The sequence below is a fragment of the Perca fluviatilis genome, chromosome 13 (genome assembly GCF_010015445.1).
Source record: "Perca fluviatilis chromosome 13, GENO_Pfluv_1.0, whole genome shotgun sequence".
NCBI lineage: Eukaryota > Metazoa > Chordata > Actinopteri > Perciformes > Percidae > Perca > Perca fluviatilis.
The window spans coordinates 14,743,174-14,762,520 of record NC_053124.1 but is presented as its reverse complement, the minus strand read 5'-3'; the positions used below and the strand labels follow the sequence as shown (position 1 = coordinate 14,762,520).

The following is a 19,347-nucleotide window of genomic DNA, read 5'->3' as shown; positions in this document are numbered from 1 at the left end:
TTGTGTGACTACGGGCAAAGTGGGCCTGCTGTTGGACTTTGAGTTGTGGATCAGGGAGGGCATGGCTCCACTCTAGTTGGAGAAGATGGATGCCGTCATGTGGATAGTAGTACGTGTCATTCCCATATTGCGCAAAGGCCCGAGCAGCGGCGCAGGGCCCTCCCTAGTCAAGTTTCTTCAAAATTAAATGTGTCCAGCATGCAATTTAACAATATAGTGCAACATCGTTTATGAATGGCCCCACCCCCTTTTCCTCCTACTGTGTCATCAGTACAGCGCACTTAGCACAACCGTGCGCACCAGCCCCCGCAATATCAGCGTCGTTTCTGCTATGGGCGTTCATGAGCGCACTGCCGTTTTACTATTCCTCTGCCGACCAATGATAATCGAGGTTTTGCAGAGAAAGGCACACGAATGTGATTCTAGTAAAGATACACTGGGTTCTCACGGAATCCCTTTACGCACATAGCTCGCCAGGTTTTTCCCAACACCAATCCACTCTTCCCCTCCTTTTTTCTCCACTCCCCTCTGCTGTCCCCACCCCAGATTCCCGTGCAATTTTCCCCAATCCCAAACACTTAATTGAGCAATTGGGATTCCTCACGTGTGGGCTGATTTGTAGTTTGAACACGTGGCTCATTCAAAAAAGCCGGAATAGCAGAAGATTTTTTTTTTCACCCCCTTCTTCTTCTTCTCCTCATTCTAGGCTCTAGATTTAGAGGCGGGCACCAGCCTTACCGTGTGTGACATTCTCTGTCTCTTTACCAAGGGGTTTGGAGGAAGACACAACATAGTTTCTCCTCCTTTTCACCCAGCCCGCCATCGTTTGGAGACACGAGATTAATAATTGAGCATTTATTTATTGCGCGATAGAGACAGAGGGGCGAGGGAGAGCAAACGCACAGTGAGGCTGCCAGTTTAAATCTATCTGTGGCTCGAACGACCGGGAGGCACGCCACAGCCACTCCGTAATAGTAAAGGCGATTTAGGCTACTCCAAACCCTGCACACCCGTGAGAGCAACTAACTATCTCTCCCTCAGCGTAAAGATTGTCCCTTTTCTGCACAGAACATGAATAAGCTATACATTGGCAACGTGAGCGCTGAGGCGAGCGAGGAGGACTTCGAAACTATCTTTGAGCAGTGGAAGATTCCGCACAGTGGTCCGTTTCTTGTCAAAACTGGCTATGCGTTTGTGGATTGCCCGGACGAGAAAGCTGCAATGAAGGCCATCGATGTTCTTTCAGGTGAGAAATCTTTGTAAAAAGTGTTATTTTTGAAGGACTCACGAACTGCTGCAGTTGTGTGAAGATCGCCTTTACTGGAGTCCTGTATGGGGGGGGGGGAGAGAAGAGAGAGAGTATCCAAGCATTTCTTTCTCTCACACAAAACCTTTTACTTGGCCTTTTGACACTGTGGGCTCAGACAAAAAGCTGCCATGGGTTTGGGTGAAATTGCTCTCTTGTAATTTCACTTAGTGTAGCTTGATAAAATGGTCGCGTAAACACAATCATGAGGATGAGGAATACCAAGGCTGGCTTTACTAATGCAGGTTATGTTGCCGTTCAGAGCAGCGGGCTGTGGACGCCGTGAAGTGAACCTTATTGTGGGCTTTATCACACCGTCCACTTTGGCACGATAGGAGCAGGGGCTGCAGCTTCAATTTGAACTTCCTCTCAAACTAGAGGCCTTCTCCAGTGGCAACAACTCGCTACATTGTGAAGCCATTTCGCCCATGCTGACACACCAGGTGGTTTAATTGTGTTGGTCAAATGTAGGCCAACTAACTGAGCCACACGACCCATTTGCTTTTGTATATGTTACACTTCGTCTCATGGTTTGATATTAAATTGACGTAAAGCTTGCTCATAACAAGACACCTACAATTTCGCTAAAGTCGTGTGATTTTTATTTCTATGAATTGAGCTAATGCCTGGCTCATTTGTGTCTCGTGCCATCAGAGACTCGTACACGTTCAGCATTTTGTGTTAAGATCCCACTATGCTGAAAATATCCAGGGCATTGCCATGTGTAGGCTACATAATACCTAGTGAAGATTTTAGTCCACTACACAAAATGAGTAGTAAACACTAACTCCAAATACATATCCAAGCAGGAAAGAAAGTAGGCCCGCGAATGAGGTCAAATGATTATTGACAGTAATGGTCTCTTGTTTTTGTTTTTTAGGTAAAGTTGAACTTCATGGGAAAGTTCTCGAAGTGGAGCACTCGGTCCCTAAACGTCAAAGGTAGGTTTAAAAAAAAAAAAAGTGCTACTTTGTTCAATTCATGGGAACTTTTATTTCCTTAACCATTTTCTTCAAGAAGCCTTTTTTTTTTTTTTTTTTAACCCAGTGTAATTTGCCGGAAATGTGTTTATGTTGCTGTTGAACGATGTTAATTCAGTATTTTTATTTTATTATTGTGGATAAATGAGGTTTTTTTTTTTTTTTTTTTTTTTTTTTTTTTTCTTTTTTTTTTTTTTTTTTTTTTTTTTTCTGAATGCTCTGGGGTCAAATGAAAGGGGCGTATGGTGGTGTACTCCCTCCTCTCGCCATGACGGTGTAGGGTGCTCCTCAAACCGTCGTACATTAGGCTTTAGCCGGCACATATGCCTGTATTTTCTCGCTCGCCCATTTACTAGCATTTTGTGTAAAGTGTTATTTGTGCTCCAACCTCTGTGCGATTAGTAAAAGCCTGAGTGTGTTTGTTGAAACGTGTGCAAAGAGTGAGTGCAGGCGTACAGGCCTTGTGGAGTCGTCCATTTGAGAAGGATCTGCTCGTCATTCTCCCTGCGCTTCCGCCCTCCTCTGCACATTGTGCTGCTGTTGCATGAGATGGACTCCCAAACGCGAGTGGAATGGGAGGTTTGGGGACCAAGTCACGGAAACCCTTAGTTTCAGAGTTAGACCCCCGTAGCCACACTTGGACAGTGAATGATTTCCTGTAAATATTCTTTTGTAGGGTCTGCGTAATCTGTGCGGAAAACGTAAAATACTGGGGCTTTCTTTTGGCATTGTCTGCTTATTTTTTTAGGTAATGACGCAATTCGCTCATAATTAACCCTTTTTGAATTAAACTAAAATGGCTCTCGCTTGGTAATTGGGTTTTATGATTTCTAAATGTCATTAGGTTAGGATATATGCATGGTTTGGTGTCTTTAAAGTTTGATCTGCTGCTTTTAAACAAAAGCATAGCATAAATCCCATTTTAAAGTCAGGTGAGACAATGTGCCTTTTTAACGTAATCTATTATACGTGCTCTAAATTGATAGAACGTGCGTGGAGATGAAAGAATCAAGCAGGGGATTTTTTTTTTTTTTTAACATCTTTACGTGTAATGTATTTTACGATTCTCCTGGCAGCTTGGTATAGGCAGTTTGTCAAAATTGTATATTGGCTAAATAAACCAGGTGAGCTGCTGTAGGGAATTTTGCGTCAAATCTTACTCCCCAAATTTTCCTGATCACGAGAAACTGGTGACGTTGCTGTCTTTAGTGCAGCCTGCTGTGGTGGCTGTAACAGCAACAGAGTCGAGTTTCAGCCACACTTCAAAAAAGTAAAACGTGCCCTCCCTTCACAACATGGAACATAACTAGTCAATGGGAACAGTATTTGGAGTGTAGGACACACACACACACACACACACACACACACACACACACACTTTCTCATACTGGGGCCCCTCTTCGCATTCCAACCTGCAAATATCAACTGGAGGCACGGCCAGTCATCATGGCTTAACCTTTGAACCCACCAGCAAGGGGAAGTGCTACATAGACCCAAGATAAAAGTAGGGTGGCTATAGTTTGGGGCTCAAAGATTTATGCAGTGTGGTGTTTCACATTGGCCAAAATACATGTAATGAAACCATTTGATGTACGTTCCTCATTTTTTGGCCAGAAGCCCTCTAAAATCTCCAGTGCATTAGCAAAACATCTGATGCGTTCAATAGTGACTTGTAGAAATGTACTGTATGCATTACCAACATGACACAACAAAATTCTGTAAATTGAAAAAACCTCCTCCACAGACTCATTGTATTAGAACTACTTTCAGCCAAGTTATGGACATTACATGTCACTGTCTGACTTATGAAAACGTTTTGTGCTTGGCTTTGTTAAAACAAAAGTGTGTATCTCTCTCTCTGGCATTTATAGAGGACACCCACTCGTTCTTGACAATATCTTGAGCTTTTATTTATTTAATGTCATGTAAATTCTATGATGGGGAAACCAAGCATTCATCCGAATCTTACAGGTGTATTTAAATTTCAGTTAAAACAGCCATTTTTCACTCTATTGTATTTAATCAATTGTAAGCCAAACTGAGTTTCTGCAGTGTCATTAATGTGTACACTCTGATTTAACTTCCTGGGTCAAATTATGCTCCCCTTTTTGGATAAATTAAACAAATGTAGCATGTACAGAAATATGACTTGGCTGTATGAGGGGTGACTCCCCCAAGTGTGTTTTGTGAGTGTATGGGAAACGGACGTTAATACTTAGATATGTGTGCAACTTAATGCTTTCTTAACATTCATAGAAATTGTTCTCATTGAGTGGTTTAACGTTTCAGCCCTTTTGACCTTTTTTTTAAAAAACCGAGCAGTACGAAAACTCCATAAATTGAAACAAAAGGGTAGATCGTATCAGTAGTTTTTTTTTTTTTTGTAGAAATGGCTGCTGGCTCTTATTACAAGAATTCTGGGTCATGGGGTCACTCTGGGGCCCCACCTGCAATAACGGGGATTTGGGACAGAGACTTGGGGAGCCAGAGTTATGAATGTGGCCCCTTGTTTTACCCAGACTGCAAGCAAAGTTCCTTAAGGTGTGTGTGTGTGTGTGTGTGTGTGTGTGTCCGTTTTATTAAACGGATTGGTTTGGAATTCCCTCAGAAAATCCAATCTATCCAAATGCAAGTTCAGAATTTAGATTATTAGGCGCACAGTGTGCATATCAGGCCTGTGAGAGGGCAGTGGAAAGCAGCCTGTGTGGGGTTCAGTCATTCAGAACCTCTGCATACTGAATAGTCTATGGCCTGTGGATGCATTGAGCACAGGTCTTGTGTCCCCCACCGTCCCTGATGGTGTTGACGTATAGTGCTTCAGTGAGGGATGATTAAGAAATGGAGAGAGAATACAGGTGTGGTGTAGTCTCAAGGTGCTTGGCTTGTGAATCCAGTTTTTTCTTTTTAAAATATGGCTGCATGTGCATGCTTGCATACGTGTTTATACAACCACTTGTGTTCATGATGTCCATGGTGCAGGGCCTTAGGTCTCAGATGGGCAGCGAAGGAAGTGGGCGAACATGTAAAATATTGGTCCATTTTTAAAAGTAAATAAGGAGCCCGGCCTCCTCCTGGCCATCACATGACGAACCAACCCCAGTTACTCCTGGCCCTTCCCTCCCCCTTCCACTTTTAACTCTGCTCTACATGTTCCTGTCAGTGGACTTGTCCGTGTCCATGGCAACAGGGCCCCACCCCCACAGGGCAGAGAGGGCCCTTGTTACCCTTGCCTGAAACAGAGTTAGTCCCCCCATCCCCCCAAAAAACACCACACCCCACCTCACCCCCCCCCACCAATCAAAGGCTTGGACTAGGGAATGTATACCAACCCCCACCCCACACCCTGGCTGACTTCTTCTGTGTGTAGAGCTATAGGTTAATCCGACTGGAAGTGCTTGGTGCATTTGCACATTTCGCATGGCGTTCCCACCGCAATGCAGAGCATACAGAATGTGTGGATAGAGGGGGGCCATCAGCCAGGAATGGCACAGTGGGCCGGAAAGGGCTGGAATTCCTCTTTATTATTTAGAAGTTATTTGGGAATTTTCTTTACAATTTGCTCATTTAAAAGTTGTTTCCTAATGTCTCACATTAAATGTTGAACTGCTGTTGGCTTGATTATGGTCGTAGTGGCTGAGGAATTTCAACTACTGCGGCCCTTGTTGCACATGTGCCATACGTTTTTCACTGCATAGATGTGCTTTTTTTTTTTTTTTAAAAAGTAAATGGTGAGTTAATAAAAGCCGCATGTTGTAAAGTGTAACGTTATACACAGCAGATTAGGAAACAACCACCAGCAGTGGAGCAGTCTGTACAAGTAGATGAGCTGCATTTAGACATTTTTAACAGCTCAGTCAAGCCTAAGGGAAAGAATAAGATGCGTTTAGTATAACTTAAACATTTTTTTTTTTCTTCAAAGACCGGAAATTAAGTCTACACAATATATTAATTAAATTAGGTGTGTGTGTGTGTGTGTGTGTGTGTGTGTGTGTGTGAGAGATTCCAGCCATATGTACATTTTGTTCCTTTTTAGATTTCTGTGTATCAACAGGCAGTGGACTTCGGAGTGGCCTGCACTTTTTTTCACATTTTTATACAAACTGAGACTCAATCTACATTCTGTATGACCTCCACACATAGCTGGTATACTTACGCTGCTGTACACAAAGTCCAACTAAATGTGTGGACCTTCAAGCTAAAAGGATGGATTGGGGATTTCTGTCCTTGTGTCAAGTGACAGAGCACAGCAGCACCATTGTAACTGCTAGTCTCCAGTTGCTTCTGGTGTATGCACACACTATGTACAAGCACGCAATTTTGATTTTTTTTTTTTTTTTTTTTTTTTTTTTTTTTCTTTTAGTGCGACGCACCTAGTGGAGATTCCCTTTAGTTTCTGTTTGGCACCTGCAGCACCACTCCCTCCCTTTCCCCATTTTTAATACAACCCCTGGATGCTCATGGTTAAGTGTCTATTTTAGTTGGAAAGAGTGGGCTTGAGGTTTGCAGTGGTTAAATCCTCATGATGCAATACTACAGGGCACATGCTTGACTCAAACTGTGTAGACAAGACATTCTGATGCATCTTTGCTTTTCCATTTTTTTTTTATTTTTTTTTTGCTCTCGTCCTTGATGCCTCCTTGCTACTCTTTTCTGCCGCTTCAGTCCTGCTTTTCATCATTCTTTGAGCTCTGACACAATTGGTGATTTGGGACAAAGGGCGTGGTGCGTTTTTAGCCTAATTTAAATTTTGAGCACCCACAACTCCAATTTCAAGCCACCCAATGGTGATTCCAAATCACCCATTTGCCTGCTTCTTCCTCCTGTGTTTTACCCAGGTTGTCTCAGTGCACCTGCTGGGTCAGGACTGGAACTAAAGCAGAAGTCATATCTGCAGCTTCTCCACCCTGGTCCCTCTAGTTAGATGGCGGAGGGAATGTTGTAGTTAAAATCTGTCATTTGTGTCATTGTGCTCTTGGTATTGTCAGCTATTAACGGTCTCCATTTCTCTTTCCTACCTTCATCAATTCTTTTCTCTCCCTCCTCTTATCCATCCCCCACTCTCTTCCTCTGGTTCTCTCTCCAGGAGCTGTAAGCTGCAGATCAGGAACATCCCCCCTCACATGCAGTGGGAGGTGAGTGCTAACAGGCTGCTAACTGCTTCCAGGGTGGGGCAGCCCAACTGGGCTCATTTAGTGGCCTCTGGAGTCACCTTGCCTCCCTTTGGGTTTCAATTGAGCATGCGCTTCATGATTCATTTGAACAAGGCTACAAGATCAGGCCATAGTAACACACAGACCAGTGGGTGGAACTGTGATTGGTAGAATACAAATGATTGCAAATGTAATAAGGTAATAAGGATTTTTAGGGTTAAATAATTTAGCGACACAGGAGCTTGTTTACTAAACAAACATTGGAAGAATTAAAGTAAGGATGGCAGGTGATTTGATTTAAACAGTTAATGGTCTTTGTTGCTTAATATTGCTACACTTGCTGGCTGCCTAGTAGGCAAGTATTTAAACTATTTTTAAAAGGCTTGCTGTGGAATTGATTATGGGGCTATACAGAAGCAAAAGTGACTACTTGTTCTGTCATGGTGTCTTTCAATACTAATCACATGTGCAAGTTTGAAAGTGAATCTTTCCACACAATGTGTTTTCTTGCGGGGGGAGAAACCCTTGTAGCCCATTAACCCTTATATATGGTTTATGGGATATTTCCAATAAAAATCTATGTAGTTAATCAGTACTTTGTGGCATTTTGTGTTAATTCACACAGTCTGTAAATGAAGTGATTTGAATGTATTTAAGATGCACATGTCAGGGTTTCCTTGACATCTATAGGGTTGAGAAAACTTAATTGGCCCATGCACAAATGAATGCAATCAAATCACTGGCCATGCAAGGAAACGTGGGATGTCTGAGGCTTTTGTTGTTAATGGTAATTTTAAGTATGTAAGAAATTCAAATGTATTCTAATTTAAGGGCATGGTTTATGGTGTCCACAAATATATTACAAGGCATTTTTATGGTCAAAATTACAGAATCAATCCCTTAATTTACTGCATACGGTTAACACTTAACAAGTGAAATGGTATAAACTTTAATAAAGTACAATACCATTTTTCAGGAGAGATGCAGCATAATAAATCTGAAACAAGTTTTTATTATGCCAATTTCATCTGCTAGCACATTCATATACAAACCGCCTAGACTAGAGGTCCCACATTTTTAAGAAAAATCTAAATCCTCACAAATGATAGTTGTACAGACAACCATTCCAACACTGCTTGATTTATTTGACCGAATCTTGAATTAAGCCTGTGACCCTTGTTATTTTAGGCAAAAATACACCCCCACATTCTGTGACAAATTCATCAGAAAATCATGTTTTGAATTAATCCGCTGCCTGATTAGTAAAAGACAAAACAAGCGGTGAGCAGGTGTCCATGCAGTGCTTGTCTTTTTCTCTGCATGTGAGAAGCGTTTTTAATTAATTTTTAAACTTCAGTATTCAGTGGCAGCTACGCATCCTACTTTGATTACATACTAATCTACTGGGCACATAAATGTATCTGGACAAAACATTTTTTTTAAATTGTCTGACAAATTTCACAAACGTGTCAAAGTCAAGATTCCATTGTTAACATCCACGTGGAATCTCATCTGACATAACGCAGCTTTACGTGACCCCCCTCTGCCTTCCTCATCAAAGGTTTAGCGTTGATGGCGTGTGCCTGTTGTGCTCAATACATTTTCTGCTCCATAAAGAGTATGGGAGCCTATTGAGATTATTATATTGAATTGCACAATTTAGTATTCTAAATTTATAAGGTTAATGCATGGCTTTAGATTTTAGCCCGATTCAGTGTGATCACCTAGCCACGGACAGGCTCAGTGTTTTGTAATGGAGGGCTCGCTTTGCCTACGCGTGTCCCTCAACTCCAGATCCACCCATGTTCCTAGCATGTAGCGCACAAGCTGTTTGCTTTCTCAAAAGGTGACATGGAGGTTTCTCCCCCTCAGAGTGGTTAGAAGGGAGGAATAGAATGGGATCTTTTGATGCAAAGAACTTGTATCTATCTTATCAGGTAGATGTGTGTGTGTGTGTGTAGCCCTACAGCAAGAGTATAGCGGAGAGAGTAGTCATGTGTTCACAAGCTGTAGTGGGTGGGTGGGCCTGGACTGTTTCCCCTTTCCATGTGCGCAGATTCACAGAATGTGTAGCATGACCTAGTACCCCTCCCCCAGCCACTGCTTCCTGCTGGAATGTACCCCACCCTTTCCTGAATGGTCTGGATTCCCATTGGTTGGGCTCGGTAGACGGACAGGCAGAACATCCAGCCAGCAGCCAGCAAATCTTGGCTTCAGGGAACTCGTATCAGTGCAGGAGCAGCCAATGATGGGGAGCGGAGATGGCAGGGAGGCGGGAGGTTGATTGGTTAGTGGGTTGGTGGAGTGGGGGGGAAGGGACACAGTCTTGTTGGCTAGAAAGTGGGGTTGACCTCTTGGGGGTGTGGCCTTTGATTTGACTGAGCATGGTTGGATGTTTTAGCGTAGAACCCTTGCTCCCCCTCTTGCCCACATTTGATCACATCTATGAATTGAAATCAATTTTTTTTTTTTTTTTTTTTTTTTTGGGCAGGTGGCCAGTGTGGTGTAGTTTTGAAGGAATTTTCAATAAAGCAAATTTTTATTTGCCTGCCTAGGTGTAGGGTTCCAACATGCTGGGAATACTTCTTTTTTTTTTTTTTTTTTTTTTTTTTAATGCATTTAATAATTTTGCCAACATTTAGTCTAACAAGTAAAGCATCCATGATAGAAACTTTGATCCCAAAGGGGAAATTCAAGGTCCCAGTAGCTTACAGACACTACACACAACATAAACGGGATGAATAATGTAAGATAAATAATAAAAAAAATAATAAAATCCACATGAATGTACTAAGGGATGTAGAAGCATGATATGCTTGCAGTGACAGGACAGGTAAGGTGCTATGGGAAGTGTGCCATGGTGGTAGTGCAAAGAAGTCCAATAGTGCAAGAAATATAGACATAATATAAAAACTATAGCAGTGAAAGGATAAAGTTTAAAAAAAGGGTGTGTGATCATGGCTTCTCTTTCTCCCAGGTTTTGGATGGTATGCTTGCTCAGTATGGTGCAGTAGAGAGCTGTGAACAAGGTAAATACACACACTTGTTTTGTGTTGCAATTATGCTTGAAATTTCACCACCTTGCCTCGACGCAACATTTTAGTGTGCAGTTTTATATTCCAACTGTACAATCTTGTGTCATTCGGTTTGTTTTTAAATAAAAATGCATTATTGCAACATTTTTATGTAATTTGTAATTGCTTAACCATATAAGAAGTACCCCATGTTGTAGTCTGTGCCATTGAATGTGGATTGACTCTGCTGTGTGTACTCCCACAGTAAACACTGACACAGAGACTGCAGTAGTCAACGTTCGATATGCAGCCAAGGACCAGGCCAGGCTGTGAGTACACACGTGCACGCATATGCAGTGTAGTCACATCATTAACCTCTAGCTCATCTGTCTTGATGTCTTTGACATGGATCTGCTGAAGTTTTTCTCTTTACCCAGCTTTGTCTATTTGAAATTAAATCAACAACTCCTGTTTTGTTCTTTCAGTGCACCTGATTTCTTCTGTCCAAAAGTCTAGTTTAATTTGACATTTGATGGAGAGTAGTGTGTTTGGGGGGGGGGGGGTTAAATAGTCATCTGGTGCCCCCTGGTGTACATGAATCATATTACAATGTTACACTCTGCACGTGTGGTTGTAGATGTATCTAGGCATAATTGATTGTTTCACTACAAATCTAAATCCTTGAGGCTGACAAGTAAGGTGTGTATTAAATGGGAATGCTATCTTGAGTTAATTTCTCATATCTCACAAAGTGAAGTTTTGCCACTGCCCCTCAGTTTGTTCGGCTTGTAAGGAGCTATTTCCTCCTTGTGCCCATCATTTGTGACCGAGGTTTTGGGACCAAAACCTGTTTTTGTTTATCCCCACTCATTGGATTCTCCCATTAATAAGGAGATGGGGAAAGAAATCAAACCTTTGACACTTCGTAGATGGCCTCAACAGAAATTTGTTTGTCAGTTTATCCATTCAGAGCGTTTCACTCCATGACTACTGTCTACTGCCTTCCGGTGTTTAAGTCCTAACATGGCTATATCATTTGAGACGAAATCCTTTCCTCTCCAATGGCTAATGTAAAAAAAAACCGGCCCAAATTGCAGTCAGACATCCCGCTGCGCATACTGGTTCCCACACAGTTTGTAGGGGCAATTATCGGCAAGGAAGGTGCCACTATCCGCAACATCACCAAACAGACCCATTCAAAGTACGTACACAGAGGTCAGGACTTCTACTGAAACAGTGAGCTGTGTCCTGTCCCATTTTGTTGACTTCCAGTATTAAAGTAAACTTTTTTTTTTTTTTTTCTCCATGAAGGAAAAAAATTATTTCTGGTTTAAAAAAAATAAAAAATAAAATAAAGCACCATGAAGAAATGCCACATCTTCATAATGACATCTATAAAGAGACTTTGCATTTATAATTGCCAAAAACATTAATAATGCACATTCCGTAATTGTATTTGCTATTGTACTGACTGGCTGACATACCCTGTGTCAATGGCCCCTGAACTTTTATCCACAAAGCCATACAATGAATTAGCTTTTTTTTTTCTTTTTTTTTTTTAACTGGAAAATTCAGAAGTTTAGACAAGCTTGCAGCTCCTCTCCTTAAGGTATAGCTTCTGTATTGTCCTTGTGTCCACTAAAAAACAATTAAATTGGCATTACACAATTCGATCCTGTCCTCCATATAACCTTGGAGAGAAAAGTGCAATATTTGAAATCCTCCTGTACCGTTGCCTCAAATGTTTTTATCAGCATGGCATCGGATCTTCTACAAATAGTCTATACTTCTCTACTCTCAGGCCATTTACCACAGGGCCTGAAAAATGCAGACACTTTAAAAAAATAAATAAAAGCAATCTAGACAATGTGTCAAACTCGAGGCCTGCAGTCTCTAAATCCGGACCCTCGCAAATTTTGATCCGGCCCAAATATCAATTTAGGTTCACAATACATTTTGGCCTGCCTAGTTGTCTGCTAAACCAACAAGACAGAAAACAGTTTTTCAAACTGTAATTTTGCGATACTCAAAGCTGAATTTGGCAGATTTCCTGACTTTAAACGTTGCATATTCAGGCTGTAAAACAGGTTGCTGTGAGTCGGCTGTGTGGTAGCATACTTTTAAAATTTTTATTGTTTTGCTTATTTGCTAAACTCTTATGATGGCGAATTAACTTTTTTGCTGACTTTTTTTAGGTCTTTATGTGGACCAAACTGAGAAGACTATACGAGACAGGCAATAATACAGTAAAAAAAATGTTAATTTTTCAATTAAATAAAAGCATGTCAGTAAACTATACATGTCTGGCCCTTGATGTGATTCTTATTTTCCCGTGTGGCCCTTAGTGAAATTGAGTTTGACACCCCTGATCTAGACAACTCATTAATGAACAATTATAGGCTTATATCAACTACAAACTAATTTCACCTGTAAAGTCATTTCTGATGTTTTCCAGTTAGGAATTCGACCACACCACCAATGCAGCTCTTGTTAAGGTCTTGAATTACATCCACTTAAACACGTTTCGTTCTTGGTCATCATTGCTGCATTCAACACAGTCAACCACAACTTGGACTAAAAAAACTGTAGGACTGCTCACAGTGCTAAATTGGTTTGAATCCTATTTGACTATTTTGTGTGAACAAAGAATATAAAATTGACGTGGAGTTTCCCCAAGGCACCATTATTGGACCTCTTCGGTTTAACATGTACATGCTCCAGCTAGTGCAGATGATGGGGGAGAAACTCAAGTTTTACCATAATTACGCAGGCATCACAAAGACTTATATAACCATATCGACATGTGATTGTGGTGGCATACGCAAAGGAAGTGCAGTGATTGGATGTGCCAACATTTTCTTTAGTTAAACAAAGAACCAAAGGAATTGTCTTTGGACCCAAAGAACGATTTAAAAGTCAGTGCTCACCTCCAATCACTAACATTTAAGACTAAAAGCCAGGTTGAAAATCTTGGAGTAGTCATGATTCAGACCCCAAATGTGTCCATGCAATTATATTTAATTTAAATAAGTTATTTTTTTTATGAGTTTTTTTTTTTTCTATTTTTGGCATTTTTTTAATCTTACTTTTTTATTCCTTTTAATCCAATTTAGGGGCCTTTTTTTTATTTTATTTTTTTTAACATGTCTTTCAACAATGCCGGTCTTTCAACCATGCCTTTCTGTCTTATGTAAAGCACTTTGACTTGCCTTGTATACAAATGTAATACAAATAAATTTGCTTTTACTACAGGATTGACATCCATAGAAAAGAGAATGCAGGTGCAGCAGAGAAGCCCATTACAATTCACTCCACCCCTGAAGGTTGTTCGAACGCTTGTACAACAATCATGGAGATCATGCAGAAGGAAGCCCTCGACACAAAGTTGTGAGTTTGCGCCCAAACAAAATGAGACAGAATATTTGCCTTGGTTCCAACAATTTTTCATCTATAAACTTGTAAAAAAAAAAAAGCCTCAGCTCTTACTTAAAATGCAGTTTTCCCACGTCTTACAATCCAGTCAAAATGAGCATGGATGGTAAATGATACGTGTTGTGATGCACAGCTGTCGGTTCATAATCGGCAAATGTGGATGGACACTTACAAGCCAAGAAAATGTGCTTGTACATGAAAGAAACCTAATGTAAGATACTGACTGTTCACAACATGCAGACAAAATGGACTTTTGTAGGACAGGTGATCTGAATTTTGTACGAGGATTTAACAAACATCCCATCTGTCTGTACAGTACTGAGGAAATCCCACTGAAGATACTTGCACACAACAACTTTGTAGGAAGATTAATTGGGAAGGAAGGACGCAACCTGAAGAAAATCGAGCAAGATACGGGGACCAAGATCACAATCTCACCGTAAGACTGTTTGACGCACTGTTAACTGATAGTTGACACTATTTGTAGTCTCTGCAGCCCATTCATCAAAGTGCAACTTGGCATGAAGTGTGTTTTTTAGTATCAGAATTTATTCTCGGATAATTCATGTCTCATGTCCCCACCTCCATTGTCCTGTCAAGTCTCCAGGACTTGACTCTGTACAACCCAGAGCGGACCATCACAGTGAAGGGCTCTATCGAGGCCTGCGCAAGAGCCGAGGAGGAGGTGATGAAGAAGGTCAGGGAATCGTATGACAGTGACATGGCTGCCATGAACGTAAGCATTTTTACTTAACAAGAACATTTTAATTCCTTCAAAATGTCCATTAATTCATTTTAATGGAAAATGTCCCTAGACGGTCTGCTCCAGTAGGTAATTACGGTCACTGAGTGTACATAAAAACAGGAAACCAGATTACACCAAAATGTGTCTTTAAGGAAATCTGAAAATTGTTTTTACATGCACAACTGATCTTGAAACATTGCTGCCATAGCAGCACTTTCATATCCTGAATTGTCATATAAATACACTTAATAAAAAAATAAGACTATGGAATTATGTTGTTAACCAGGTTTCTCTTGATGCCTTTATCTGAAGGAAATATGTTAGTTTCTAGAAAATTATGAATAGGGAATGACTACAAATCAGCAATATTCAGATTACTTAAACTCTGTCAGTGACCTAAAATTCCTTCTCACTTGAGTTTACAGTGACGGCTTTAAACACAGGTAATGGGAGTGCTGTACCTGGGGAGCTCATTACAGTGTGCATGCGGTTTACTAAATGGACATAAATGTACAATTTTTCAACAGAAAATGTAAGGGGGGGCGGGAAGCATCAAGAACCCTGGAAGGCTAGGTGGACATTTGGTTTACATTTAATCCCTCTTGCTCTGGGATTGTTGCTGCTTTTTTGTGTGCTTTTTTTTTTTAAGTTGCTACCTGAAGTCCTCACTTGTGTGTAAAATGAATATAAAAATATAAATAGTGGAGTTTATGAGCAAGCATTCAACGTTTTTGTAATTCGTACGTATAGTGTTAACGGAAATGTTCTTATTTCTCTCAAGCTCCAGTCCAACCTGATTCCAGGATTGAATCTGAACGCTTTGGGTTTGTTCCCCAGTGGAGCACCAGGCATGGGTCCCTCCATGTCCAGTGGACCACCTCCTGGAGCCCACGGTGGATGCTCATCATTTGGAGTAAGTGACAGTCTCCTTTTCACATACAGTAGTGGTTTGCCCCATACACTACTATTACAAACCCAGGACTGGTGGTGTTTTTTTATTTAAAAAATAATATTTTGCAACTCTTAGGTCAGGGTAGTCAACTCAGCTTTGTGTTTGTTTTTTTTTTTTTTTTTTTTTTTTTTTTTTTATTTCCTTTAGTGCAGTCCTTATGGGGTTGAGGAGCCATTTTGGGCTTCTGTGCTGTCGGCGAGCAGCCAGCCCCTTGTAAGTCACCCGTCTCAAAGTGCTTTGCACGGCTTGTGGCTGCTCGCTGCGGGATTAAGGGGGCAGGGTTTGCTGCATCAAAGTTCTTCTCCAGCTGCCTCTTGATCTTTGACCTCTTATTAGAAAGGTCCTAATCTGTGTGAATGGGGAAATTTAAATCCTGGAGTGCACATATATATTTTCAAGTCACCAGATGCTTTAGTGTTTCTGCCAAAAATACTGCATTTGCTTTTTTTTTTTATATAGGAAGGTGAGTATTTTGCAAACTGCACATCCTCTGAACTAAAAGCCCATATTCAGATTTGGAGGTGGCCAGAGCAAGTTGTTCATGTACCCTCTCAGCTGACATATTTACTGGAATATTGAACTTGATCCAAAATCAACAGTGCTACTTGTTGTCCCTCTTGGACGATGCAAACCACATCCCCTTCCAGGGCACATGTCAATCACACACAAAGTAATGTGCTCTACCAGTGTGCAACGAGGTATCAGTCTAGTGTTTGGAACATAGTGTGCTCTCTTCAGAAATAAGAAATAAACCAATGGAAGAAAATCCCACTGGATGTAATGACTACAGTGCATGAGCTCAATGTAGAAAACTGTTTGGGCATTGGTGACTGAAGCAAGTGGTCTGCAGTTACTGTCAGTGTGATGTCCTGGTCACAGTAGCACTAAAGTGTTTATACCCAGCAGGGACACCCAGAGTCGGAAACTGTTCACCTGTTCATCCCTGCGCTTGCGGTGGGAGCCATCATTGGAAAACAGGGTCAACACATCAAACAGCTGTCACACTTTGCTGGAGCTTCAATTAAGGTGAGTGACTGACAGGAAGTGAAGTTCTGAATCTCAATGTGTCGATGCTGGCGGTCCACCTGTTGTAACCTGACTGATAGGAATTTGAAGCGTAAGGGAAGGTTGTGTTTTTCTATTTTTTTATTTAATGCTGGCGGTCTGCCCTCCAGATTGCCCCTGCAGAAGGAATGGATGCCAAACAGAGGATGGTCATCATCATTGGACCGCCAGAGGCTCAGTTTAAGGTGTTGTACCTCTTCACAGCCATATAAACACATAAAACTCTGTTGGTAAAAATGAAAAGAATGGAGATGCAATTCAATTTGATGGAGCACCTGTTGGCAGCTCTTTGACTTAATTTTGCAGTCATAATTTTCTTTTCATTTACATCTTTCATTATTACAATTTCAATACGGTAGTGGCTCTTTAAAGCCAGTATAGACATTTTTTTTTGTCGCATTTCCGAAGTGCACCATGAGTAATCTGTACTCCAAACCTGTCCGGCTGCAGGCTCAGTGTCGCATATTTGGCAAGCTTAAGGAAGAGAATTTCTTTGGACCGAAGGAAGAGGTGAAGCTGGAGGCTCACATCAAGGTCCCTTCCTTTGCCGCTGGACGAGTCATTGGGAAAGGTGGAAAAACGGTAATTAATCGCTACACTAGCTGAACAAACCCAAGCCAGGATTCTGCAAAGTTTAACCTGCCACTAACTTTAAGTTTGTATAAACAAATGAAAAATGAACCTTTTTAAATGGTGGTGTTTGTATCCAATTCTTTCCTCAAGTAATTCTTTTATCTCCTTTCTATGGTGGCTGCAGGTAAATGAGCTGCAGAACCTGACCTGTGCAGAGGTGGTGGTGCCCCGGGACCAGACGCCTGATGAGAATGACCAGGTTATAGTAAAGATCAGCGGACACTTCTTTGCATGCCAGGTGGGTTTTTCTGAAGGAATTGAAGATTCCCCAGAGGCACATGACTAAGAAGTCACAATTCTTCAGCTCTGTATTTGAATAAAGGTTGTTGTAGTAAGCTACTTTGTGGGCAAATGCACCCCAGAGTCAGCTGTTAATCCTGTTCATGCTGAGAAGAGCACTTCTGACCATAACACATCACTTGAGGATGTCCTGATCAGACTAAAGAATCTTAATTTGATAACTTTGTGCTATGATTTGATCATCACATGTTCTGTTATCTAGCTTGCCCAGAGAAAGATCCAGGAGATCCTGGCTCAGGTGAGGAGGCAGCAGCAGCCTAAGCCCACATCTGGAGCCCAACCTCCACAGCCCCGCAGGAAGTAAAAGCTCCAGCGGACCTGGAGGAATGGTGACTGAATCTGCCAGAAGACTCGACCGATGCAACGGAGTCCAGGGGGAGAAGACAAGGGGTCGTAATGCTCATCTCAGGGCGTCGAAGGTTATCAGAACCCAAACCTCCACCCCTCGTCTGTCTTGATTAAAATTGTGGCTAATAAGGGACCCTACGCCTCTAAACCTCCACCCACCTCACCTCTGCATCTCTGTGAGAATGTACTTCTGGGGGCTCCCAACAATGTCACCTGCCCTCACATGTACGCACCCTTCGACTGCTCTCCTTCTCCCACCCCCCCTCCCCCCCCGGGTGTGTTTTTTATTTGTTTTTTTGTCCTTTTTACACTAGAAACACAAACAAATAAGGATCCCCCTCCTATCACCTACTTGGTGTGGTACTTCAAACCTGACTAGATGTTTTGGTTGACTTCAGATTTTTTGTTTTTGTTTTTTGTGTTTAATTGGTTGGTAAAGCTTCCACATGAGTTTTCTGTGGAAGTGAAAAGGCATTGCTATCAGGTCCTGGTTGGACCAACAGGTTTATTTTGGGGGAGGGTTGGCTCAGATTGGGTGGGTCATGTTTAGGGAAAGATTCTTGTTTCAGGACAGGAACCCTGAAAGGGTGGATTATATTGGGCATCCTGCCCCTGTAATGATAGTGGCATTTTATAAATTTAGATGCATTTTATAGATAGACCTATATACATGATGAGTATATATATATATATATATATATTTAGAGGTTAGGGCAGCGCCACGACTGACACTTAGGGAAACAGTGCCGAACTGCTGCTGCCCAGGAAAACCAATTTAATATGCATTTTACTTAACTACCTCAGGATCTAGTACCTCAGAAGAGAAAAGAAAATGATTATATATATATGAAAAAAATGTTCCTTTTCTTTTTTATTTTGCTTTTGTGGTATTTTGTATACTTTATAAAGCTGATAGTCTTTGAACATTTTTATTTTTTTAAGAAAATTTAAAATTTGGTCAGCTGCCAACTGACCTTGCCTTCAACTCTGGTGCTTTAGGTGGCATTGTTCATGTGTATGTGTGACTTAAGATGACCCTGTACATAAAGTCTATTTGTACATAGCATCCCTGGAGCAAGAGTTGGCGCCCTCTCAGCTGGCGGCTGACAGGAGTGTCGAGAAAATCTCCTCAGTTTTTCCCCTGAGGGTCCACCATTTTCTGAAAAAAAAGTACAAAACAACTAAGACATGCAAATAATGCCAACCGTACATCATTGCAGCAATGCCATTTAGTTTTGGAATTGACATTATTGGTGACTTCAATTTGTCCAAAAAAAATTGTGGTCAGTGTGGACTAATGGTCCTCTCTCTTGCTGCCCTACTGTCAGCAGAGCGTCATATTTTATTTTTTATTTTTTTGTCTGTTCTGTTCCCAGGCCATTTGCCACCTTTTTGACTATGGCGTCTTAGCAAGGTCCAAGC

At 41.4% G+C, this 19,347-nt stretch overlaps 1 protein-coding gene and 1 long non-coding RNA gene across 2 annotated transcripts in view; both read left to right on the top strand.

Moving 5' to 3' along the window:
• The first annotated feature begins 606 nt into the window (after positions 1 to 606).
• Positions 607 to 19,347, top strand: part of igf2bp3 (insulin-like growth factor 2 mRNA binding protein 3) — a 19,802-nt gene continuing 1,061 nt past the window's right edge. Inside the window, exons 1-13 of the mRNA XM_039820753.1 lie at positions 607 to 1,246; positions 2,187 to 2,247; positions 7,370 to 7,418; positions 10,414 to 10,465; positions 10,716 to 10,779; positions 14,199 to 14,321; positions 14,483 to 14,618; positions 15,409 to 15,540; positions 16,486 to 16,605; positions 16,755 to 16,829; positions 17,095 to 17,226; positions 17,402 to 17,515; positions 17,780 to 19,347. The exon at positions 17,780 to 19,347 is cut by the window's right edge and continues 1,061 nt beyond it. Of these exons, the coding sequence (XP_039676687.1) occupies positions 1,072 to 1,246; positions 2,187 to 2,247; positions 7,370 to 7,418; positions 10,414 to 10,465; positions 10,716 to 10,779; positions 14,199 to 14,321; positions 14,483 to 14,618; positions 15,409 to 15,540; positions 16,486 to 16,605; positions 16,755 to 16,829; positions 17,095 to 17,226; positions 17,402 to 17,515; positions 17,780 to 17,881 (1,335 nt within the window). The 5' untranslated portion in view covers positions 607 to 1,071 and the 3' untranslated portion in view covers positions 17,882 to 19,347. The remainder of the gene's footprint in view (positions 1,247 to 2,186; positions 2,248 to 7,369; positions 7,419 to 10,413; positions 10,466 to 10,715; positions 10,780 to 14,198; positions 14,322 to 14,482; positions 14,619 to 15,408; positions 15,541 to 16,485; positions 16,606 to 16,754; positions 16,830 to 17,094; positions 17,227 to 17,401; positions 17,516 to 17,779) is intronic.
• On the top strand, positions 11,540 to 12,748 carry LOC120571688. The gene is made up of 2 exons (XR_005641264.1): positions 11,540 to 11,651; positions 12,646 to 12,748. It is a non-coding gene; the product is annotated as an uncharacterized LOC120571688 (long non-coding RNA).